Source organism: Eleutherodactylus coqui, chromosome 2 (assembly GCF_035609145.1).
Source record: "Eleutherodactylus coqui strain aEleCoq1 chromosome 2, aEleCoq1.hap1, whole genome shotgun sequence".
Classification (NCBI taxonomy): Eukaryota; Metazoa; Chordata; class Amphibia; order Anura; family Eleutherodactylidae; genus Eleutherodactylus; species Eleutherodactylus coqui.
Window position 1 is genome coordinate 234472752 of NC_089838.1, and position 26038 is coordinate 234498789.

Here is a 26038-nt window from a genome sequence, read left to right on the forward strand (position 1 = left end):
GGTAGTTGGCTTTGGAGAATAATGACTGAGACAGAAGATGCCCAACTGTTGTAGATACAGTTGGAATAGTTTGTTTCGACTGATAATGACTTAATCGCTATGGCCAGCTTTAGTCTTTGATGTGCTCTCACTATCATAGTTCGTGTTTTGTGGTAACACAATTGCATCATTGAGTTTACCGATCTTTGAACTGTATAAAGCATATTTTCTTCACTTTCAAAGTAGAGGTTGTAAATATACAAAAGCGACATAATACATACATTCTCACGATATGCAAGGGCATGTCCAACTTTACTGTCCCAGTCACAGCAAGTTAACTAACTAACACTTTTTTCTAGCACTTTTTCCCAGGCCTTAAGGCTGCAAGGAAAACTAATAATGAATTGGCTTCCCCAGTTTCCAGTTTAAGAGGGGGAATGGTGTGTGTCAATCCAGGAATGACTAACTGGATAATTCATGAACTAGATGGCTGTTACTGGAAAATCTTATTTTGTATTTTCCTGGATTATGGCTTTACATACATATCCAACTTTTATCTGTTTTTGCCCACTCAGTAATCACAATTACACTAGCCCTCTTTGTTCATTGTAACTTGGAGAACAGAGGGATGATATAAGAGGTAGAAAATTCTATTGGAAAAAAAATTGCTTTTAAGCAGAAAAAAGTACAGCTCGTCACTGAACAGAAAGCTTTATTGTTTGAGCAAAACGGAAACATCTTATGTGAACAAAGATAGTTATTCAGCAAAAATCTGTCCAACGTAAGATGCAGTATTACTAAAAAGACATTATTGTCTAGTTCTGAAAAGAGTATGGAGTAAATCGCGTCTCTGATCAAATTGCTTCAGTGCTTCAATTATTCTAGCCCGGTTCATGCACATGCAAAAGTGGTGTAAAATCTAGGAAAAACCACTATAAATTAAGCAATTTTTGGATCAGAAGAATATTTTGTAACTTGAAGGGGGTGAGTGATATGACTTCTCTATATCTCAAGTGATACTTTTAAATCACACAATGATGTTTTACATTCTAAAATATATTTTAAAAAAACACGATGTGAAAATACATTTATTTAAGTTCATAACATCTTTGCAGGGTTTAAAGAAATCTCCAGTAAGTTGGTACGCCCTATTAAGCTATAATGCTGGATGTCCCAGCATTATTATAAAGGGTTTTGTTCTGTATTGATTTGATGCAGTGTATGGATACGGATTTATCAAAAGTGTCCAAGCATACAACACATGAAAGCGGTGTTCCCCTATTGGCTTTCCCCCTATCAGTTGAGATGGGAAACCACTGCTATGGTTACTGACCACCCGGACAGAGCCTATGGAAAGAACCGAGCTCTTCAGCCAAGCATTGTTTTCATTGCTCTTAATGAAGTGAATAGGAGCTATGGAAACAGTATAGCATAGCGCTCTACTCTGTTTCCATAATTCCCCAACTTACAAAAACACTGTAATACACTGTGCTACTATATGCTATTTCCATAGCTCCAATTCATTTCAATGAGATCTATGGAAATAGCATTTGGCTCCGATAGGTTGGAGCAAAGCGCCAAGTTTTTCCATCTTGGCTACGAGTTTTCCCGTTTAATACTAATGGTGCACATGGCATAATGTGATTAGTACATTTAAAGCACATAATAAATTTGGCACACACAATGTACTCCCTTTTTATGCCGCATTTTGCTTCTCTTATCCCTGACATTGAGCTTTATGTTTAAAAATTAATAAAATGGATGAGATAACCATAGAGACCAGATTATAGCATTCATTCATACAGTGTATCTTAGGCTAGTTTTACACCATGATAAGCAATTATATTAGGCAGGACTTTTAAAAATGGTCTGTTCAACATATGCCTTAGGGCGCCCACCCACTGGCGTTTGCGATTTTCGTGCGTGAAAAACGCAGCGTTTTCCGCTGCGTTTTTTGCGGCTTTTTCGCGCCTTTTCCGTTAATTTCCATTGACATTCATGGGTGCATTAAGAGAAAAATAAGGACACATATGCAACTGACAGTTCCTATGTTAAAAATTGCAACGGACTGAAAAAAAAACGCAAGTGGACAGGAACACATTCAATTCTAATTGCTCTTGAGAAAAAACGCAAAACGCAAAGGAAAAAAAATCGCCAGTGGGTGGGAGCCCTTAGACATATATAACTGTATGCTTATGTAGTAAAAAGAAAACCTACAACACAAGATATACATTTTTTTGCATAAAATCACAACAAACTGTACTTTCAGTTGAGGTAAAATCGGAAGCACAAGCCCCAAGATGCATATTTTGCCCCATCCCACTACAAATATTCATATATCTGGGAAAGGATATCTATAAGACAACTTTTGTAACACTTGCAAATGTACAATTCAGGCAGCACAACTCCTACAGACAGTATATGTGGGTATACGTTCCTCTAGGGTTGACCACTACGCATACAATATTGTTCACACAGTGAGAGAGGTGGAACAGCACAGAGGATTGAAATACTTGAATACTTTTTATTGAATCCTTGTACATTATGATTCTATTCTTCTGTTTTTATTGTATTATTATATGAGCGTGTATTGATTTTATGTATGTTTCTACCCTTTTTAGCCTGACGAAGGGTAATCTTAACAGAATCATTGCAAACAGTTAAAAGTCTATACAACAGCATTACTTATTGATTTTCTTGATTCAGTAAAAAATTTTCAAGCATTTCAATCCTTTGTGCTGTTCCATCTCTGTAACTGTGTGAACTTTTATAACACAGCATGTTTATATACAGCTCTATATTTCATAGTACAGCTCTAAATAATACAATCACCAAATAAAAGGTGGATACTAGCTCTACGCAGTGAAAAATTTAAACTGTGTAGTTAAATCCAATGACTCAAATGATGTCTACTATGACTGTAGTCATCCACATTCTCTCTTCATCTCTATCCCAACCCAGACCGTCATGAAGGCTTCTTCCAGCCACAAATTGTCTCTGCACAAATTCTGTTCTTATTCCTAATGCTCCTTGCAGTGCTTCATATATGGTAAAATCTCCCTTCCACTTTGTGCCCTACACAGTACTCATTACCCTCAAATTCTCCCATTGCTCGCACCACAAAGTAAAATTCCCTCTTTTGTGCCCCTTTAGTAACAGTGCTTTCCATTGTATCACCACACAATAATACCTTCTCTGTACCCTCCTTTTGCACTTACACAAGTAATAATTCCCCCTTTGTGCCCTCATGCAGTAATAAAACCTCTTTTATAACTCCCACTTGTTTAGGGTACCAATTTGTATCCTAAAGTAATAATCCTCCTTTGTGCCCCTGAAAAGTAATAGTGCCCTCCAAAAGTAGTAATCGCATTTGTGTCCCCACAAAGTAATAGTGCCCTCTTTGTGCACTCAAATTAATAATGCCCCCTTTGTGCCCCATAGCAAAGGTGCCCTCACGTAATAAGAATGTTCCCTTTGTGCCCCTCTGCATCACCCACAAAATAATCATGCCTATCTTGTGCCTACAAAAATAATAAAACCTAATCTAATCCTATTCCCATGTCAAACCAAGCAGCTCATATCCCATGCAATGGGCTTGGCACAAGCAGAGCAATGACATTACTGCATCATCTTGACCTGTGCATGGTCCTGGTGTTACATGGTTTACAGCCCCCAAAAGTGCTATAGTGAATGAATGGAGCATGGAGCCAGATGCCCAATGCTAGTAATGACCTTGGGTATACCAGCCTGTTATAACCAGTTATATGCCAAATTAGCTTTTTTCAGCATATATGCCAAACGTGCCCCAGAGAAATGTTATGCGTAAGGGAAATAATTTGTTTCAGCAACTGATCCTCTTCTCCTGTATTAGTTTTTATACAATGTGGGCCACGGAAAAATAGTCTATCTTCAATCCTGGCAACACACTCTTTGGAGAAGGCCATAGCCCTTTCATTTTACCTCGGCAGTGCAAGAAATGAAAATTGTGGTCAGGAGTAGCTTTACATCAGGTGGCGCCCTGTGTGAAATTTTCTCTTGGCTCCCCCCTATCCTAAGTATAAAAAAAAACAAAAAGGAAAAACACCAAGTAAAACAAGCACTGAAAATTAACATGGTGCGTTCACACAGCAGAATTCACCACTAAATTTTCTGCATGAATTTCTGCAGTGGTTTATGGCATAAATCCACATATGGATTTAGCCTTGTCGATGAGCAAAATATGTACGCGGAATCTGTCACGTTTCCACGAGTTTCTGTGTCAAGAACTGGCATATCACTTTTTGATACGGAAAGGTGATTTTCCACGTCGCAATTCTGCATGCGGATTTTGCCTATTGACAAGGCGAAATCTATGTGTGATCCACGGCAGAAAGCTGTGCTTTTTTAGAGGCGAAATGCACGTGGAAAATTCTGTGGCAAATTTCACTATGTGAACATATTGATATGAGCCAAATTGGCTGTGGACAGTTTGCAGCAAACCCACAGCGCTAAATCTGTGTCAAAGCCTGCAACATTTGGAGGGAATTTGGTTGTGGAATCCAACTCTCATCTGAAGGGGAGAAATCCGCAGTGCAAATCCACTGCTATAATTGGCATGGTACGAATCCAAAATTTGATCCCCTGGTCAATTTCTGCACAGACATTGTAGTTAGAAATCATGGCCAAATCTGCACAATTTAAGGGTAGATTTGTCTACTGTGGATTTTCAGCATATTTGCTATGGGTTTTCCTCTGCCTGCAGCAGATATATGTTGTATGAAGGCAGCCTAAAGGCCCATTTAGACACAATGATTATTCCTCAAAAGCCATCTTTTGAGCGATAATTGTTGTGTCTAAATGTGCCCATCTTTCAGTTTTCTGCCGAATGACAGTTTTCAGTTCGGCTTGAAAACCATCGTTCAGCAGAACAGCTGATAAGCAGGACCGCACACTGTGTTCTGCCTAGGGACTGCTGAGAACAGCTGATTGCATTGTCTCAACTGTTCTCAGCTGTCAGCCCCGCCGAAAATCAACTTGGTGAATGTCCCAGCAAGTTGGTGTATCACGAACGATGTGTCGGCGAGTGCTCAAATCTCTGAACCTGAATGCATACCGAATAACATGTCCAGGGACAGAAGGAGCTTAGCATGTAAATTACTGTGCATGGCTGCTAGAGGACTTTTAGACCCATTGCTGTATATTATGACTGACGAAGCTTGGGTTCATATAACATGTAAATTCATAGAATATGAGGAACTGGTCTACTGAAAGTCCCCAATAGGCTCAAGACACAGCACTGGGCAACCAGAAAATTGCCATTTTGTGCACTGTCAAAAAAACACAAACTGTGCGCACAATTTTCTTCTGATCAACTGTGAAGATTGCAGTTTATCTGGACATATTTGAACAGTTTTACAGCCAATTAACTCCATTAAAAAAATGCATTTATTTTTCCAACTGGATGGGGCAACATGCCACACCTTTCTTGACTCAGTGACATGGCTTCATGAATTGTTTACGGAAGAGCAAACTGTGAGCATGGGGTTATTGCCACCACATTCCTTGGACTTGTCCACATGCAATTTTTATCTGGGGAAATATAAAGCAGAAAGTGCACACCAATAATCCACATACTCTGGATGAACTAAAGGTAGACATCACAAACACTATCTGCAGCATCACCATTGAAGAGCTGCAGGAAGTATCAGCCAACATGTTGCGATGTGCCCAGAGATGCATAGGTATGACCGGGAACCACTTCCAGCATCTGTTGTAACATAGTTAAATCAAGAAAGATTTGGAAAGAACAATCCACTTGCTCGTTCTTTCTGTCGCAGTTTTTGTCAGAGGTGGGCTACTTTTCCGTGGCAAACCCTGTATAATAGGGCCAGGACACCCAATACAGGTGGTGGTCTATCTGAAACCACATCTATTTTTTTTACTGTGTGCTGTGGGTGGGTGTTTCACACAAAGTTCCCTCTTCTAGAAACTTGAAGTATGAACCTCAGGTGTCACAAAGGGAAACTTTGAAACCAAATTAGACAAACAAATTACCCACATGTTTTCCATTATGTCGACACATATCTGAACCAAAACCAATACTGCAAATTACACAAGAGACTGAACAGCTTTTTTTCAGGTATATACAGCCAAGCACAGAATAAACTTCTGAAGGAGTCTCGGGTTCACATGAAAACCTTGTGACAGATCATTGGTTACATGAAAGAGATTACCAATTAGCTGAAATGCATTAAGGCAAATTTTCCGGGTCTGTCTTGTTTGTATGCATCAAACAATCTGCTCGTCTCGGTTACATAAACATAAAGACAGTCAACAGAATACCAAAAACCAGGACAGGCCATGTACAATCAAATTCTTAAAGAGAGTATTCACGCAAAACATAAGGATATGTTTGTAAAGAAATACCAGAAATCAGTATGAGCATAAACTTCAGTAAATAGATTTATTTAACTTATAGAGAAATGATAGTTTTGTGTTTTGTTACAATGGCCATAAGAGAATGTGCAGCCATATTGGTTGATATTTACTTTGTATATCCTAAATATACCCCTATCGATCCCTATGTGTTTAACCCATCTGTGTAAACAGATTCTGATCTGGAATTAACAGAAGGTGGATAATGCTCACTCTTACCCCTTAAAAGCATAACAGCTGAAAGCAGATCTAAGATGGGTGCATTGGTTACCTATATCATCTTTTGTCCTGCAAGGGCTCAATGATTAGGGTCTAGTAGGGCAAGACTGTTCATTTCAGCATTTAGAAGGCTTCAGCTGGATAATATTCCTAGGTGATACTACACAGCCTCGGGAGCTGGGTGAGATTGAACCTGCTTTCTCTTTAGTTTCTATTGATATGCATACTTGTGATTTCTTTGAGGGTGCATACATTGTAGGCAGGCAAACTTTTATTTTTATTTAACTTTATTTGTTTTCTATTTTGGAATTTGTTTCATTTTAGTTAAAGGAGTAAAAGTTTAGCTTTAGGGCTCCGCCAGCGGAATATTGCAGCGGAGTCTGCCACGGCGCCCCCCCTAAAACTGCCATACTTACCACTCCGGATCCTCCATACGTATCCTGCATGGAGGGCCAGTGCGCATCCGCAGTACAGCACATGACGCGGCGGCGGTGTCAGATGACGTGGCCGGCAGTGGGCGGGGCCGCGTATTCACGCGATACTTCCACTGTGCTACAGCAGAAGTATAGCATGACAGGTGGCTTTCATTGACTACAATGAAAGCCAGCCATGCATATTCCTGCGGCATTTAGAGCATGCCGTGGTTTATTTCATGCTGCAGAATTTCGCGGTGGAATTCCGCAGCGTGGACATTGAGCTATTAGTTTCAATAGAACCTAATAGCTGTAGGGCAATGCTGTGGATTTCCACCGCGTACAACGCGGTGAAAATCTATCTAGCCATGGGCATTAGCCCTTAATCAGTAACTAGGGGTGGTTTTACACCTGCATTGGAACCTTCAGTTAGAAAAATCACAGCATGCAGCGCTTTTTTTTCAGCTAAAAGTTGGGCAGCTAGGTGGACGGAAAATGAATGTAACTCATTATGGTCAATGGGGTCTGTTCGGCGCTGTTTGGTTCCGACCTAAGACAGAGCTGTTCAGCCACGGAGATTCCCCTTTCCTATTCCCCCGACGCAGATGTGAAACCACCCAAATCTCTTATGAATTGTATTCAGTTCATTCCTCTGTAATGTGGTACAAAGAAAGTTGCAATCAACTCCCATGAGACAGTGGTTTAAAGCAGTAATCTCCAATCTGTGGCTCTGGGTATATTGGGATTATACTAGTAGTATTTTTTGCAATGGGGTTCTTCATGGATGCCATTTACACAGGGGTGCATAGATTCAATCATATATTGCTTATTTGCTTTGTACATCTGCCATGTTTATTCACCTTGTAGACATCTCTATTATAAATATATTGAGCTAGTCTTCGTGTTTGTTTTATGCACCATAGGGCTGTTTTGTATGTGCTTTGTTCTGAGTGGTCGGGCTGTTTATGAAATCAGTATGTCTTTTGTGATACCTGGTGTACAGGTACCCATAGGTATACACCACTTTTCGGGGGAGAAGGAAAGAAGGGTAGGATTTGTATTCTTCCAGCATCAGAAACCAATGGAAAATAGAATAATAAGAAAACTATGGCAATATTACCATCTTTGTTTACTAAGAGAGAATGAGTATGTGACAATGATGAAGTAATCACTAGTGATAAGTTTTAATTGCTAAGAATCCATTTTACCTTGTGACTTGTGTTCTTGTGCCAAAATCAAGGGACCTCATGGACTGCAACACTTCAATACAACCCATGTACTGCAAAACAAAGACAGAGTATTTGAATCTACAGTCATTTATGTCATTCTAACAGGATTCATACATTTTCAAGTGCATTGAGTAATTGGGCAATACATTTTTATGAATGCAAAAAAATTAGCAAGTGTTTAACTGTAGCCATTTGTTTAAGCAAATATCTTTACTCCCACTCAGCTTTACTTTAAAAGGGATTTTTTCACCAGCCTTAGGGCGCCCACCCACTGGCGTTTTTTTTCCCTGCGAAATTCGCAGGTTTTTTTTTCTCTGCAGTGGTCTATGGGACTTGTAATATTAAAATCGCGATCGCGCAAAATCGCAATTTACCGCGAAATCGCGATTTTGCGCGATCGCGATTTTAACATTACAAGTCCCATAGACCCCTGCAGAGAAGAAAATGCTGCGAATTTCGCAGGGAAAAAAAACGCCAGTGGGTGGGCGCCCTTAGGGTGCATTCAGACAACTGTATATCGGCTGGGTTTTCACGCCCAGCCGATATACGGCGTCTCTCTCTGCAGAGGGAGGAGGCTGGAAGAGCCAGGAGCAGTGCACTGAGCTCCCACCCCCTCTCTGCCTCCTCTCCACCCCCCTGCACTATTTTCAATTAGGAGAGGCGTGACGTGTTTGGTATCGCTGCGTCCGTAAAAGTCCATTCTATCAAAGTAATGCATTATTGATCCCGCACGGCGAACGTGGTCCGAAAAAAAAATAAAGAATGCCAGAAATGCAGTTTTTTGGTCACCCTATCTCTGAGAAAAAATTTAATAAAAAGCGATCAAAAAGTCAATTGTATACAACAATGGTACCTACGGAAACGATAGGATGTATTGCACAAAATGAGCCCTAACATAACTATGTCGACAGAAAAATAAAAAAGTTATTGTGTGCAGAAAATGGACACAAAATAGAATAAAGTTATCAGGTCATTTTTGTTGCAGTTTGTGTGCCGTAGAAACAGGACTCATCGAAAGATGGTGGAATGTAGTTTTTTTTCCATTTCTCTCCACTTAGAATTTCTTAAAAGTTTTTCAGTACATTATATGGAGCTAAGATTTTTTAAAAGTGAGGAGGAAAAAACGAAAATGGAAAAAAGCAAAAAAGTTCTGTCACTAAGGGGTTAATCGCTCCTGTGAATACACCCATATACTTATTTGTATTTTGCAGCAACACTACTCATATAAACAGAAGACTTAATGTAGTCAAGTATGTGTAGTAGAGTAACACAATGCAATATTGATTCTGAGTTCAATTCTTATATGCAATACTGTGTAAAAGTTTTAGGAAGGTGTGAAGTGAAAAAAATGCTGTAAAGTAAAAATGCTTTTGAAGATAGAAGTGTTAATAGTTCACGTTTGTCAATTAACAAAATGCAAAGTGCATGAAAAAAAGAGAAATCTAAATCAAATCATTATTTGGTGTGCCCACCTTTTGCCTTTAACACAGCATCAATTCTTCTAGGTACACTTGAACAAATTCAGGGGGTTTGTAGGCTTATAGTCAGGTGTATGAGTAATCAATTGTACCAAACAGGTGATAATGATCATCATTTTCATATGTAGGTTGAAATACAGACATTAACTGAAACAGAAACAACTGTGTAGGAGGCTTACAAATGTGTGAGGAAAAGCAAAAATCTGCTACAAAGGTGAGGTTGTGGAAGATAGTTTCATGGCACAGGTCATACACCATGGCAAGACTGAGAATGACAACAAGACATAAGGTAGGTAAACTGCATCAGCAAGGTCTCTCCCAAGCAAAGATTTCAAAGCAGACTGGGATTTCAAGATGTGTTGTTCAAGATCTTTTGAAAAAGCACAAAAAAACAGGCAATATTGAGGACCATAGATGTGGTTGTCGGCCAAGAAAACTTAATGCAGCAGATGAAAGACACATCATGCTTACTTCCCTTCAAAATCCTAAAATGCCATCAGCTCAGAACTGTCAGAAACCAGTAGTACCCAGATAGTCTGCAGGCAACAGTGAAGCTTGGTGGAGCTTCCCTGCACATTTGGGGCTGCATTTTAGCAAATGGGGTTGAGGATTTGGTCAGGATTAATGCCGAGAAATACAGGCAGATAGTTATCCATCATGCAATATCATCAGGGAGGCGTCTGATAGGCTCCAAATGTATTCTGCAGCAAGATAACACCAAGCATACAGACAATGTCATGAAGAACTATCTTCTATCTAAAAAAGAACAAAGAGTCCTGCATATGGTATTCACAGAGTCCTGATCTCAACATGATCAAGTCTGTCTGGGATTACATGAAGAAACAGAAGACTACATTTATGGAAGATCTGTGGTTTGTTCTTCAAGATGTTTGGAACAACTTCCCTGCTAAGTTTCTTCAAAAACTGTATGCAAGAGTACCTTGAAGAATTGATGCTGTTTTAAAGGCAAAGGGTGGTCACTAGAGATGAGAGAGTATACTCGCTAAGGCACATTACTCGAGCGAGTAGTGCCTTAGCCGAGTATCTCCCCGCTTGTCTCTAAAGATTTGGCTGCCGGCACGGGTGACACGTGAGTTGTGGCGGTGAGCAGGGGGAGCGGGGGGAGAGAGGGAGAGAGAGATCTCCCCTCCGTTCCTCCATGCTCTCCCCTGCCGCTCCCCGCCCCCCCGCCGGCCCCCGAATCTTTAGGCCTCCCTCACACAGGGCGTTTTCAGCAGCGTTTTCAGCCCTGTGCTAAACGCTGTACAAGGCTCCCATTCATTTCAATGGGGCTGCTCACACAGGGCTGAAAACGCTGCTTTGAAAAACGCTGGGTTTTAAAAAGCGCTGCATGTTCTATTCTTGGGCGTTTTCAGCTGAGTCTCCCATTGAAATGAATGGGCAGCCTCTTCAGCTGGGCTGAAAAGGCGGCTGAAAGCTCAGCTGAAAAGGCAGCTGAAAACACAGCTGAAAAGGCAGCGTTTTGCAAACGCCCTGTGTGAGGGAGGCCTTAGAGACGAGCGGGGAGATACTCGGCTAAGGCACTACTCGCTTGAGTAATGTGCCTTAGCGAGTATACTCGCTCATCTCTAGTGGTCACACTAAATATTGATGTGATTTAGATTTCTCTTTTGTTCATTCACTTTGCATTTTGTTAATTGACAAAATTAAACTATTAAAATGTCAATTTTTAAAAACATTCTTACATTGCAACATTTTTCCACACCTGCCTAAAATGTTTGCACAGTACTGTATATACAAAGTATATACAGGTTTTATGAGAACATGTCTAATAGCTTACAGCAAGGCTGTCAAACTCATTTTCACTCAGGGCCACATGAGCCTTATGGCTGCCTTCAAAGGGCCGATAGTAATTGTCTAGTAAGGGCTTGTTCGCATGAGTGTATTTGTGCAGCATATTAGGTGTGCAACTTTTGCGCACATAATACGAAGTGAATAGACCCCATTGATTGCAATGGGTTTGTTTACTTGAGCGTTTTTTTTTCACACGACGTGCGATAACGCGAAAAATACACGGCATGACCTATTTTGGTGCATATTACGTACCGCAATAGGCCATTAAGCGAATGGGCAGATGGAAATACACAGTGAATACACAGGAAACCCGCGTATTCAGTGGATATTTGCGCATCATTTCAATGGGCTAGTCTGCATTCTTTTTTGCATACGCAAATGCATAGTGTATTTGCACGCATAAAAGCACGCTGGAGTACCCAAAAAATGTGGATGTAAGTGCATTTCAGTCACACAAATACACCGCTTATTTGTATGACGAAAATGCACTTATGCCCATGTGAATGAGCCCTAATAGTAACCCCCATAGTGACCACAGTACTAACAGTGACCCCCATAGTGGCCCCAGTAGTAATAGTGATCCCTATAGAGGCACTAGTAGTAATAGTGTTCCACATGGAAGTCCCAATAGTAACAGCAACCTCCCTATTGGCCTCTGCCCGGGCAGCATCCCTACAGGCCTTCCGATCACCCAGCCTGCAGCTCTGGTCCAGCAGTGGCAGCCACTGCTGAGTCTGTGACTGCTGATCGCTCACCGTGGCGTATGCACAGAGTACAGGACGGCACACATAGACATTGGGGGGGAAGAGGTCACAGACTGCAATGTTGCCCCCGGACAGCAGCTGCAGTAGAATTACTGTTATGTTTGATCCACGGCCGGTGGGCCACATAAAATGAGGCAGCGGGCTGGATTCAGCTTTGCTGGGATTTGTAGTTACACAGATTGCCTGCACTGCTCAACCAGAGATTCTGCAAGTCCTGCACAGATCTTCATTATGTATTCTGGCTATGTTGCATGCAAGGATGCTCTCAGCCAGCACCTCTCCCCTGTCATTGATAAAATGAAATATTCAGTGGAGTAGGTGAGTCATGCGCTGAGATCATATGATGATGAGTAAGTGTTCACTTGCCTCTGTGGCTTGTGCGTGGGAAGCTACTCTAAACTAAGAAGAGAAAATCAATATCGGAATTACTCAGAGGAGAATACAGGCCGATGTTATCTTTTATTTACAGATGGAGCGTTGTGCCTGGAATTGAAATACAGATCCTTTTAATTCTCAAGTAATTGAAGGGCTTGAGACCAATATAAAAAATGTTTAATAAAATGGTAATTCGGGACATAGAAAACCCTCCCACATCTCACGGGGTTTCTCTAAGGAATAGACTGATGAATATACACAAAAACACTTTTCAAATTGATTTTTCTTTTAGGCACTTAGATTTCAGTCCAATGCGCAGTTTGCAGTGCTGCTTTTTATGCTTTGTTCGCTTTGTCTCCTAAATACATTGTAAAAGAAGAAAACTGATACCATCTTAAGGGGACATACACCAGACTATTGCACGTCTGTAAAATGTCCGAGTTGTATGAAGCCATAATAGTGTGCCCACAGACTTCTATGGTGGCCAACTGATCCCATGCACGCCTTTGTATTCATAAAAGGGAACAGGTCTGATTCACACGATATTAGGTCAGATCCATGTCAGATTTTTTACAACATGGACCTGGCCCTTAATCCTTGGCAGAAATCCAAGGTTGAACCTCAAGAGTTCTGTTGCGGATATTCATGAGGATCTACACGTGAATTGTATCCCCAGTGTTTCTGGTGGCGCAATGCACCACACAGCTCTGCTACATGCACGTCACACACAGCTGTGCTACATACACAAACACACACACAGCTCTGGTATATGCACGTCACATGCACACAGCTCTGGTACATGTACATCATATATAGATCTACTACATACATTCTTCATCCCATACAAAAGGGATCGCAACCAGCACAGCAGAGTCCTGCACGCACTGATTACCCCCACAAAGGTAATTACATGCTCTGCCCCTGATTACATGATGATGACATCATCACGGGTCCTGTAAGCACACAGCAGCTGTTCGGCTCTGCAGGTTTTTAATAAAGTGAAGGACCTGTGATGACATCACCGTCATGTGATCAGGGGCGGAACTCAAAGCCCAGGTGACTGATCCCATGACAGTCACTGACTTACACACAGGTGGTTGTTAGTATTCCATAGCAACTGAAGAGGCCGTGGGGGATGTAGTCTGCCCGTAATCTACACAGGGATGAAGGCCCTGTGATGATGCCACCGTCATGTGATCAGGGGCGGAGCATGTAACTTACTCAGTTATGGACACAGATCCCAGGTGACTAATCACATGACTGTTACATCATCACAGGTCCTGTAAGCACACGGCTGATGTCAGGCTCTGCGTTTTTTTATGTTTTAGGACCTTTCATGATGTCACTGTCATGTGATCAGGGGCGGAGCATGTTACTCACGAACAGGTGGTCGGTAGTATTTTGACAATTGTGTGGATTTGGGTGCAGAGTCAAATTCTGCTCTGTGAATGAGGCCATACAAAATGTTTATTTTGTTGGATTCATATGGAAAATGAATTCATTGTGGAATGTTCTATCAAATGTGCTACTTCTAAGGTATAATATAAATATCTCCACAATATGATGGCAAACAAAGGCACCATATGACAGCTTATGGACTGTCTACAACTTTGCAGTAAGGAGCCACAGAGACTTGGTGTACCTCCATAAAGGATCTGTGCGCAGCATTGCTGTGTGCATGAGGTCTAGCCTCAATATCTCATCCAGTACCTTAAACTGATGATACCCTATATGATATATGGAGAATTCCACCTTTATCTTCCCATTAACTTTTTAGAATCTTGCATCAGTGGAGATCCAGAGAATTTCAAACCATGATCAACTGTTCTATTAGTCTATTAGCAAGCTATAGATCAAGAGTATCAAACTCTGGCCCACGGTGTAGTTATATTTGGCCTGTGACAGATCGTACTGTACTTGCGGGAGGAGGCCTAATACTACAAATCCCCAAATGCTCTGCTGGTGCGTTGGCACGACAATCAGTATCCACAAGCGCCCCCTTCTCTGATGAGATTCATTACTGCTTCTGTCACTCATACTACCAGTCACATAAGGCCACCCCTCCCAAAAATGGCCAAACCAAAGGTGTAAAACAGACACTTTCTAGAAAAGTGGGAAACAGAATATCTGTTCACAATTATAAAGGACAAACCTGTTTGTGTTGTGTGCGGAGCCAATGTAGCTGTAACCAAAGAATATAACATAAGAAGACATTGTGAAACGAAACACCATGACAAGTACAGGGACCGGGACATGGAGCAAAAGCACCACAAAGTAGAAGAGATGAAAAGAAGTTTGGTTTCACAACAGGCTATGTTCACAAAACCCATATCACAAGGTGAGACTGCTGTAAAGGCTAGTTTTATTGTGGCAGCAGAGATGGCAAAACCATCCCGGCTCTTTAATGAGGAAGAGTTTGTCAAAAAGTGGATGATCGCTCAAACCCAATTGTAAATGTTCAAGATACCTTTGAAGTTTAAGGTTATAAACTTTCCCATTGTCCCTATCCTTTCCCCCTCCCCCCCTCCCTACTTTTCCTCCCCTCCCTACTTTTCCTCCCCATAAAAGATGTTATATGCAATGATCTAGTACTATTAACAAATCTAATGCATGTTAATCTCAATGCTGTATATCTTGAAAATGCTAATAAAAATTCAATGTTTAAAAAAAAAAAGTGGATGATCAAAGTTTGCAACGTTGTGTGCTCAGATACAAGACAAGGAATTTTAAATGTGAAACGCAGTAGCTGATCATGCGTGTGATCTTGCTATAAATCTACATAAATAGCTGGTGGAAAAGATTTAATTGCATTCTCCCTTGCTGTGGATGAGAGCAGCGACACGTGATGCTGCCCAGTTGTCAGTCTGCATCTGTGAAGTGGACTCAAATCTATGCATTGCAGAGGAACTTTTGGGATAAAAGTTAATACATGGCAGAACCACGGCAAAATAAATCTTGAAGAGTTTTCCAAATGTGTAACTCAAATGAGGCTACCTTGGGATAAACTTGTGAGTCTAACAACAGATGGTGCGCCCGTGATGTGCGATTAAGAGAGTGGATTGGTGGCCGGGATTCGGGAGAAGATGGGGGAAGAGAACTGTGCAGATGAGCTAACTGTTAATCAATGCATCAGGAATGGTTGGGTGGCAAAGCCCTGAATATAGTATGGAACATGTTATGAGCACCATAACACGAGTAGTTAACTTCATAAGAGCTAAACATGGTTTGACTCACCACCAGTCCAAATCTTTTCTGGAGGAGTGTTTGGAATACGCAGAAGTGCCATATCACACAGAGGTGAGATGGTTAAGCAGAGAAAAAGTACTGAGTAGATGTTTCGAGCTGCGTGAGGAAATTATTTCAGTTTCTAGAACGCAAAGGGAAAGACACAGCAGAGCTCTGGAATGAAGAGTTTCTGTCTGAGCTGGCATTTCTCTGTGACTTCACGAGCCATCTCTATATGCTGATCCGGCATCTTCAGGGGTTGGGGCGCTTTATCACAGAAATGTACGCCGCAGTTGGAGCTTTTAAAAACAACATTGTGCCTATGGGAGACTCGGGTGCTGCAAGAAAACCTGGGCCATTTTCCTTGCTACCAAACCATAAAAACGCAGTTCTCTACTGCTGTGTTCTCAAGTGCACAGTTTGCTGAAAAACCCAGCATACTCAGCACCAAGTTTAACCGGCAATTTGCTAACTTTGATGCCCAGAAATGTAGGTTTCAACTACATAGTAATCTGTTTGCAGTTGACGTGAAAAGCGCACCAACTAACTTCCTAATGGAGCTGATTGAACTTCAGTGTAGTGACATGATGAACCCAAAGCATGACACTATGGGCGCTGCAGAGTTTCCATGTTAGATGCCCGACGCAATGCCCCAGCTCTGTACCCAAGCTGCTCAAATGTGGTCTATGTTCGGGAGCAAATATCTGTGTGATCAACTATTGTCCTTGATGAAGATAAACATCACACAGGAGTCGTCTCAGATGAACACCTTCACTCAATCCTGAGGATTTTCTCAGCTGAGAGCCTAACCCCAACCATTAATGAACTAGCATCCAGGAAGAGATGCCAGGTATCTGGCTTTGACTAGTGTGCAGCAGAGTAGATCAGAGTGTAGCAAACTGAGCTTGAATTAATGTTTTTTAATGCACTTCTCCCTGCTACTCCAAAGCATGGACTTGAATGGTTGAATTTTCATTGAAGGAATTATTGTTAGCCTGTTCCAAAATTAAAGGTTCATCACTCTATCTGATGAAAAGGAAGAACTTTCTCAATTGTACAATTTTTTAAATAAATATCAAGGTTGGCCCGCGAATTTGTCCAGGTTTTTAATTTTGGCTCACTAGTCACTATGTATTTGAGTTGGACACCTGTGCTATAGATTGCTTTCTCATATATGTCGTAACCTGTAGTAATATGTTTTCTTCATAACTATAATCTGTTTTACCCTTATTACCACCAATGCAGTTCTCTACAGCTTTTCTTCAATTTCTCCATTAAGTAATACTTCTAATATTTAAAAATTCTATAATGATGGGGCTCAGTTTCACAGGACTGGCACATAGTAAATGTGGTGCTATTATTCAAAAAGAGGTCAAAAAGTGAACCCAGAAACTACAGGCCGGCAAGTCTAACATCTATTGTGGGTAAAATATTTTAAGGTTTTTTTAATAGATGTTATCCTGGAGTCCCTCAATAAAAATAATAAAAAATAAGTTCATAGCATCAGCAAGGATTTATGAGAAATACTTATGAGGGATTGATCATGTCAAACTAATCTGTTCAGGTTCTATGAGGAGGTAAGTTCTAGGCTGGATCAGGGTGAGGCTCTATACATACGGCCACCGACATGGTACTCAGTGAGAAATCGTTCACTTGGTGCAGTCCCTTAGTTTTCAGCAGAACTAAAAGTCAACTATTGGTCTGTGTAAACAGGAGCCGTGCAGTGTTTGAGTGACTTATGTTTACTGTGAATGGAGGCAGCTGGCCAGAATGATCCCTAGCTGCTGTGCTTCCATTCATCCAGTGTAAGAGGAAGGTTCTCACATGAATAGATTTTCATGTCGGAACCCGCAATCACTGTCTACGCAAAATATCCGTGGTAAAACACGGGCATTGAAAGGCGCGTATTTTCGATTTTTCATTCACACTTGTGGGTACAAATTGCGTATTTCACAAGCAGAAGAAAATTTGTGCCATGCTCTATTTTAGCCCAGATTCCACATTGACGGCCCCCATTGAAATCAACATTTAACATTGTGTGTGAGCGGCGGAAACTTTTGCAACTTCAAAGAAAAAGCTGGAATGGAGGGGAGAGACAGAGATCATTTTTCCGCGCGGACGATACGCTGTGCACAGCGCACATCCGCGTGGAAAAACTCTTGCATCCACAATCTTCCATGATCACTTGCTATTACTTTCCCCAAATGATCGCAGGCCTTCTACTGTGGAAATCTGCATGCGGAATCCGACCCATGTTAGCCCAGCCTAAATGGACCTAAGGAGTAACCTTGTTTTTCCAAGAATCAGTCATTCAAGCCCAAATCAGCCTTGAGATTACCCAAAAGTACCAAGAATGATAAGGTTTCAGTAGCTACATTATTGCTAGATTTACAATTTGGATTTGTCAAGCGAAGTGCTATAATCCATGTATCATTGATGATAAATCATTTTGTCATGCTTCAGTTGTTCAATGAACCAGCTGACCTGTAAAATCTTTCCCTTTACTAGATGTCCCGGACTTGTAATAAGGGCACATTTACATGCAGGAGTTATGCTGTATTCTCGCATGCGATAATGTACTATAGTAGTTAGATAAAGCAGGTCTGAAGCCGCTGATATGTAAGATTAAAACTGTAAGGGAAAAAATGGGCCTCTACCAGAATTTAAAGAAAACTAAGATTATGACAATTGCAAAAAATGGCCAAATTTAAATAAAAAATCAACAATGAGGCCGTAGCATGCATGTAAGACTTCATCATCCTTGGCTCAAAAATTGACCAGGCTGGAGAATCTATGCCAGAGATAAGATGTAGGATAGCATTAGGGTGAAGTAGGGATATCGGCATAGCAACTAAACGCAGGATAGTGCAAACCACCGCTTTCCTCATAGCCACGTATGGATGTGAAGGCTGGACTGCGCAAAAAGCTGATAGGAGGATTGATGCGTTTGGCGAAAGCTGCTGTGTATACTATGGACAGCAAAAGTAACACACAGAGAAGTCCTGAATCGTATAAGTCTCGATATATATATATCATTGGGAAGGGAAGATGACCGGACTCAGGCTCACATATTTTGGCCATGTAATGCGAGCAGAGTCGCTAGAAAAATCTATAATGCTTGGACAGATCAGTGGCAGGAGAAGACCTTGCTTTAATTTGAAATTGCTCCTGGCTGTAAATGACAACGGCTATGTATGCAGTTCAGTGATATAAAAGTGTAAGTCCAACAAACATGACATTGGGAAACTGAGTCATGATCAGAACCAAACATTCGTAAATATCCATATGAAACAGATTGTCATAGGTCTCTTTATTGTAAATGGAAGTCATGATGATACTAGTGTGAACAGAGCCTTAAGGCTTTTCTGTCCTAGTGCTGTGTGTGTATTTCACGGATACTACTAGGACCCATTAAAGTGAATTAGGTGAGCTGGTTTTTTTTTTTACACGGACCAGAATCGCGTATATGCAGTGTTCACTGCCCTCGGGGATCAGACAACATATGGACATGTATCCATGTACTGTCCGATGCGAGTTTTCCCAGATGAAATCCTGGATGCAACTCACACTCAACCATCTGAATACGGCCTTAGGGTGCTCTCACATGCATCAGCTTTTTCTGCATGGAAGCACCCACATCTAACATTTGGATTTTAGTATGAACTTACATCTAAAGGTGCAGATTTGCAGTAGTGATTTCACCATTGCAAATCCGCAATGATTCTGCTGCAAAACCGCACCAAAATTTGGGGGCAGAATGTTTCCACTCTGAAAAACATATGTAAAAGCATCCTTAGGGCTCATACACACACGGGTGTAATACGCATCACTGAATCACCATAGACTTCCATTGAAGCTTTCAGACCTGCATCTTTTGTATCACGGACCAAAATAGCCCATGCAAGTCTTTGGAGGCATTAAAAAGACAGTGAATATGCATGATACATGCGTATTTACGCAAGAAGGAAGAAAAGAAATCTCTTTCACCTTCCTGCATCGTGGATAAATACGCAATACTCACTGCGTATTTACATGCTCAAAACGCATACACAACGCCCCTGTGAGTGAGCCCTTACACTGCATTTTATTTTATAATTGTGTATAACTTTGCAGGTGTTCTACTTTTACTGCAATGACAAATATTTATGGAGCCCATTTCTTACCACTTCCTCACTCAGAGCACAAATATTGTAGCACTGACTATTGCGCTAGTCTGTACACGCCATGTGCGTTACGTTACTAGAACACAGCAGCCATGTATTTTCTGATTAATTTCATAATGAAATGGACAAGTACACGGCTACACTAGACAGAGCTAGGAAAGAAAATATCTGAATCACTGATGAGATTGAACCACGCATGAGTCACTCATGATAATTCAACTTCCGACAAGGTCGGTCTGTTTTTTATTTAATGGTAAAGATAAGTGCCAGGAAGATCTGGTATCCATACAGTGTCTTAGTGACTCATGCTTCCTCCACACTGTAATATGCAGCAGTTCGTCCTGTGTTAAATCCGTTGACTAATTCACTTAGACATACTGTTGGTCTGAATAATGCAGTCTAGAAATGAGAGGGAAATAAAGAATCTATGGCAAAATCTACAGCAGATTCAGTTTAGTAGGACTAGAATCATAAAGTGAGGGCGATGAAGTTGATCGATGGATTGATCGTGTTCAGAGGACAACCTGAAAGTTAAAGGGAACCTGTCACCTGCTACGAGCACCATAATTTAAGTTATGGTACTCATGCCGCAGGTTCCCAGGAACCCGGGTAGTATATCTTATACTTACCAGCTTCCCCATGCCTGCAATGTCAGCCTTGAAGGATGGCCATGCATCAGTCTCAAAGCTCCAGGTTGTGCGTACGCACGCCTACTGATCTCTATTAAGCTTAATTAGTTAATTGGTTTAACCCTTTCCAATCTACTGTCTTTCTACATTCCGATTGAAGCTTGTACAGCTCCAATGTCAGAAGATGTCCGACAGGGTATTCTTACCATCTGTTGCCAGCCGCTTCACTGTCAGTGCCTCTCTGGTGTGCACACACACTGGCCTTAGCCAGCAGATGGCACCGTTGTATAACAGCAAAAAGAGGAAGTTTTCTAGGAAACCCTAAATCCAAAATTGGATTGGAAAGGGTTAATGTGTGCTATTTTCATGTGCAATACGCACGAAAAGAGAACATGTTGTGTATTTTTTGTGCAAACGAAATGTAGGCGCAAAATACACTCATGTGAACAAACCCATCAAAATAAATGGGTTCTAATCACATACATTTTGCACACATAATATGCAGCACAAATGTGTTAGTGTGAATAAGCCCTGAGGCTTGTGTTTGAGTCATGTTGCACACTACGGTCACATGTGGGATATCTATAAAATCTGCACATTTAGGGTAATAAGTATTGAGTTTTGTTTATCTGATAACTTCTGTTGTGTTACAGGAAAATAACTATTAAAATCAAAAATCTGCAAGGAAAAATGAAATTTTCAAATTTATCTTCCGCTTTACTTTAGTTCCTGTGAAACACTCAGAGAGTTAACTAAACTTGCAAATGCATTTGGAAACTTTGAGCGGTGCAGGTTGTTAAATGGGATGATTTATGGGGATTTTTAATTTATAGGTCTCTTAAAGTAACTTCAGAACTAAATTGTTCCCTTAAAAAATTAATGGTAGTCAGAATAGTCCCTGGATCAACACTCTTCAGAGAAAAGTTCTTTCCTGACTCCGAATCTGGCTGTCAGAAGATGCCCAGATCAACAACCCTTTTGGCTATTTAATGTCTATATCCTGTAATATCATAGTGGTCTAAAAAGACATCTAGTCCCCTCTTAAACTCTTCTATCAAATTTTGCCATCACCACGTCCTCAGGCAGAGAGTTCCACATTCTCACTGCTCTTACAGTAAAGAACCCCTTCTATGTTGGTGATGAAACCCTGCTTTCTTCTAGATGCAGAGGATGCGCTCTTGTTATCGTCGCAGTCCTGGATATAAACAGACCATGGGAGAGAACCTTGTATTGTCCCCTCATGTATTTACACAAGGTTATTTGTTCGCCCCTTAGACGTCTTTTTTCTAGGGTGAATAATCCCAATTTTGATAGCCTTTCTGGGTATTCTAATCCTTCCATTCCGTTTATTAATTTAGATTTTGGATATTTGCATTAAAATGATAAAAACTGCCCCTTTACTTACACACTTTCTGTTGTCCAAAGTAAATAAAAGGATGCTTTCAAAGTGATACTAACATACAGCACACATATGGTAAATCTGTCTTAGGCTAGTTTCACGCGGACGATCGAGATTTTGTTGTGAGAAAATTGCGGCAAAATTGTATATTTATTCTCGCGATTTTTGAGCGTCGGCGCTGCTTTTTCTCACAAAATCATTGCTGCCACTCGCGATTTTCTCACGCATTTTTATCGTGCGATTTTCCCGCGATTTTTTGTGAAAGTCAATAGGACTTTCTAATGTTAAAATCACATTGCATCGCAATGCAAGTTTGTTGCGTTGCGATGCGATAAAAAGGAAGCTCCATAGGGAAACATGGGGGATAAAAAATGGGGTGATTTATGGGGATTTCTAATTTATAGGTCTCTTACAGTAACTGCGGAACTAAATTGTTCCCTTAAAAATTGATTTTCGATATTTGCATTAAAATGTTAAAAAACTGCCCCTTTACTTACACATTTTCTGTTGTCCAATACCAAAAACAAAATCAAAATTGCTGGGCTTTGCCAACAGCATGTGTGAGAGTGGCCTCAGTCTGAGATTGTTCAATGGCGCTTCCTCAGTCCTTCTTAAACGTACCTTCAGGGGGAGCTTGAGTTAACTGAAATGTGCTTTCTGTCTGAAGCAATGTCTGTCTGTCTAGAAAAGAAATAAACGGCAAGTGACATACTGTCCCCTTGCAAAGTTAAAATTTATGGTGTTTTGCATTGTAGCATACTGTATGTCAATGTGAATCATGGAATGGTAGAGTTGGAAGGGACCTCCAGGGTCATCGGGTCCAACCCCCTGCTCAGTGCAGGATTCACTAAATCATCCCAGACAGATATTTGTCCAGCCTTTGTTTGAACATTTCCATTGAAGGAGAACTCTCCACCTCCCGTGGTAACCTGCTCCACTCATTGATCACCCTCACTGTCAGAAAGCTTTTTCTAATATCTAATCTGTGTCTCCTCCCTTTCAATTTCATCCCATTGCTTCTAGTCATTTCTTGTGCAAATGAGAATAGGGATGATCCCTCTGCAGTGTGACAGCCCTTCAGATATTTGTAGACAGCTATTAAGTCTCCTCTCAGCCTTCTTTTTTGCAAGCTAAACATTCCCAGATCCTTTAACCATGCCTCATAGGACATGATTTGCAGACCGCTCAACATCCTGTTAACTCTTCTCTGAACTTGCTCCAGTTTGTCAATGTCTTTTTTAAAGTGGGGTTACCAGAACTGGACACAGTATTCCAGATGAGGTCTGACTAAGGAAGAGTAGAGGAGGATAATAATGTGATCTAGACTCTATGCTTTTCTTAATACATCCCAGATTTGTGTTCGCCTTTTTGGCTGCTACATCATATTGTTGACTCATGTTCACTCTATGATCTATTAGTATACCAAAGTGTTTTTCACATGTGCTTTTGCTTAGTCCAATTCCTCCCATTCTGTTTGTTTTTCTTTAATTTTTCTTGTCCAGATGTAGGACTTTGCATTTCTCTTTGTTTAATGCCATTCTGTTAGTCGCCGCCCATGTTCCAGCTTCTCTAGATCTTTTTGAATACTCTCTCTCTTCCCTAGTGTTAGCTATCCCTCCTAGCTTTGCATCGTCTGCAAATTTGATCAGTTTCCCCTCAATTTCCTCCTCCAGATCACTTATAAAAATGTTGAACAACACTGGGTCTAGGACAGAGCCTTGTGGTACCCCACTTGATACAGTCTACCACTTGGATGTGCAGCCATTTATGACCACTCTTTAAGTACAATCACTCAGACAGTTTTAAATCCACCTAGCAGTTGCCTTGTTAAAGGGGTTGTCCCGCGGCAGCAAGTGGGTCTATACACTTCTGTATGGCCATATTAATGCACTTTGTAATGTACATTGTGCATTAATTATGAGCCATACAGAAGTTATAAGAAGTTTTTCACTTACCTGCTCCGTTGCTAGCGTCCTCGTTTCCATGGAGCCCGTCTAATTTTCGGCGTCTAATGGCCAAATTAGACGCGCTTGCGCAGTCCGGGTCTTCTTCGTTTCTCAATGGGGCCGCTCGTGCAGGATGCCGGCTCCGTGTAGCTCCGCCCCGTCACGTGCCGATTCCAGCCAATCAGGAGGCTGGAATCGGCAATGGACCGCACAGAAGCCCTGCGGTCCACCGAGGGAGAAGATCCCGGCGGCCATCTTCAACCGGTAAGTAAGCAGTCACCGGAGCGCGGGGATTCAGGTAAGCGCTGTGCGGATTTTTTTTAAGTCCCTGCATCGGGGTTGTCTCGCGCCGAACGGGGGGGGGGGGGGGTTGAAAAAAAAACAAAAAACGTTTCGGCGCGGGACAACCCCTTTAATCTCATATTTAGTCATTTTTTCAATAAGTATAGTATGAGATACTTAGTCAAATGCTTTACTAAAGTCAAGATATACTATATCCACTGCATTTCCCTGATCAACCCAGTCGGTGATTCTGTCATAGAAGGTAATTAGATTCGTCTGGCATGACTTGTTTGTTACAAACCCATGCTGGCTCTGGTTAATTACTACATTTTTATCCAAGTACTTGCATACATGTTGTTTAATAATTTGTTCAAAGATCTTCCCCGGTATAGAAGTCAGGCTCACAGGCCTGAAGTTTCCTGGATCCACCCTCTTCCTTTTTTTGAAGATAGGGACAGCATTAGCCCTTTTCCAATTTTCTGGGACTTCTCCTGTTCTCCAGGAATTTTGAAAGATTATGGCGAGCGGTTCAGCAATTATCTCTGCTGCTACCTTTAGTATCCTAGGATGTAATTTATCCCAACCTTGAGACTTGAATTCATTTAAGTTAGCTATGTGTTTGAATTGTGAGTGAGATGATGATTACTACAGTGTTGTATTGTGATTGCCATGTACAAACAGCGTGTAGGAACCCCTTTAGGCATACAGTAGGAACTTGTGTGTCATCATTGCAAAAGTGTCATCATTCCTGTGTTGATTGATGACACCAGGAATGATGTGCCTGGAGGAGTCATTTAGAAGGGACAATTATAGGTGCCCTGTGTCTGACAGTGGATGTTGTGACACTACTGTGACCTTGTGTTTCAACATCACTAGCTAGGGTCCATATAACCAAGTGTTTTTGATGCCTCTAGCGAGTATGTGTGCAGTAAGTGCATGCATGGCAGCGAGATCTGCTACAAGACTGAGCGAAGGTTTTAGCCTATACAGCCATTGAGGAGCACATTGGTGGGCTGTGAGAGAGGAAAAGTCCAAAAGAGTTATTAAAGTCTAAGAAAGAGAGCAGTACCTGAAGTTGCTATTGAGACAGTGTACACTAGAAAAAGAGTCCATTCTTGGATCTGGAAACCCTAAGGGGTAACACAGTGACTGTTGTAAGAGAGCCAGTGGTTGTGTATTGTTCGAAGCCTTATCCAAGCTTTAACCAGTTTAGCTTTCTACTAGGACTGGTACCCCTCAGCCTAGACATACCCCAACTGGAGACTCACACTGAGAGTATGTGGCGTGAGTGGAGGAAGGCAGGGAAGTGTCTACAGATGATGGAAGCAGTTGATGCCATATGATGCCTTATGATGTTTATGATGCCATAGCTACCCTTCTCCTGAAAGTAGATCACAATGCAGAGGCACCAAGAGATAAGTGGTGTAAATAGCAAAATGTTCTGTCTAGCTAAACTGTCTGTTGTGTTGTAAATTGAAGTAGTACTCTACAAGAGGCATTAACGCTATGATAAACTACGGGCTGCAATTGTGCTAAAGGGACTATGCTCCAGAAACATTGCAAGTGTTGTTCATGTGCAAAGCTAACTACACACCATTAAAGATATCCAGTATGATTCTGGAAACAGGGAGTGACATAGCGATTACAGACACCCCTGTTGGAGCTGGGGCATTGTATTCAAGTGGCTGGTAAAACCCATCGATTAACA

General features: G+C 41.3%; 1 protein-coding gene across 1 annotated transcript in view; it reads right to left on the reverse strand.

The window, feature by feature from the left end:
• Positions 1-26038, reverse strand: part of SHC4 (SHC adaptor protein 4) — an 87110-nt gene that overhangs the window by 53159 nt on the left and 7913 nt on the right. Inside the window, exon 2 of the mRNA XM_066592619.1 lies at positions 8234-8304. Within this exon, the coding sequence (XP_066448716.1) occupies positions 8234-8304 (71 nt within the window). The remainder of the gene's footprint in view (positions 1-8233; positions 8305-26038) is intronic.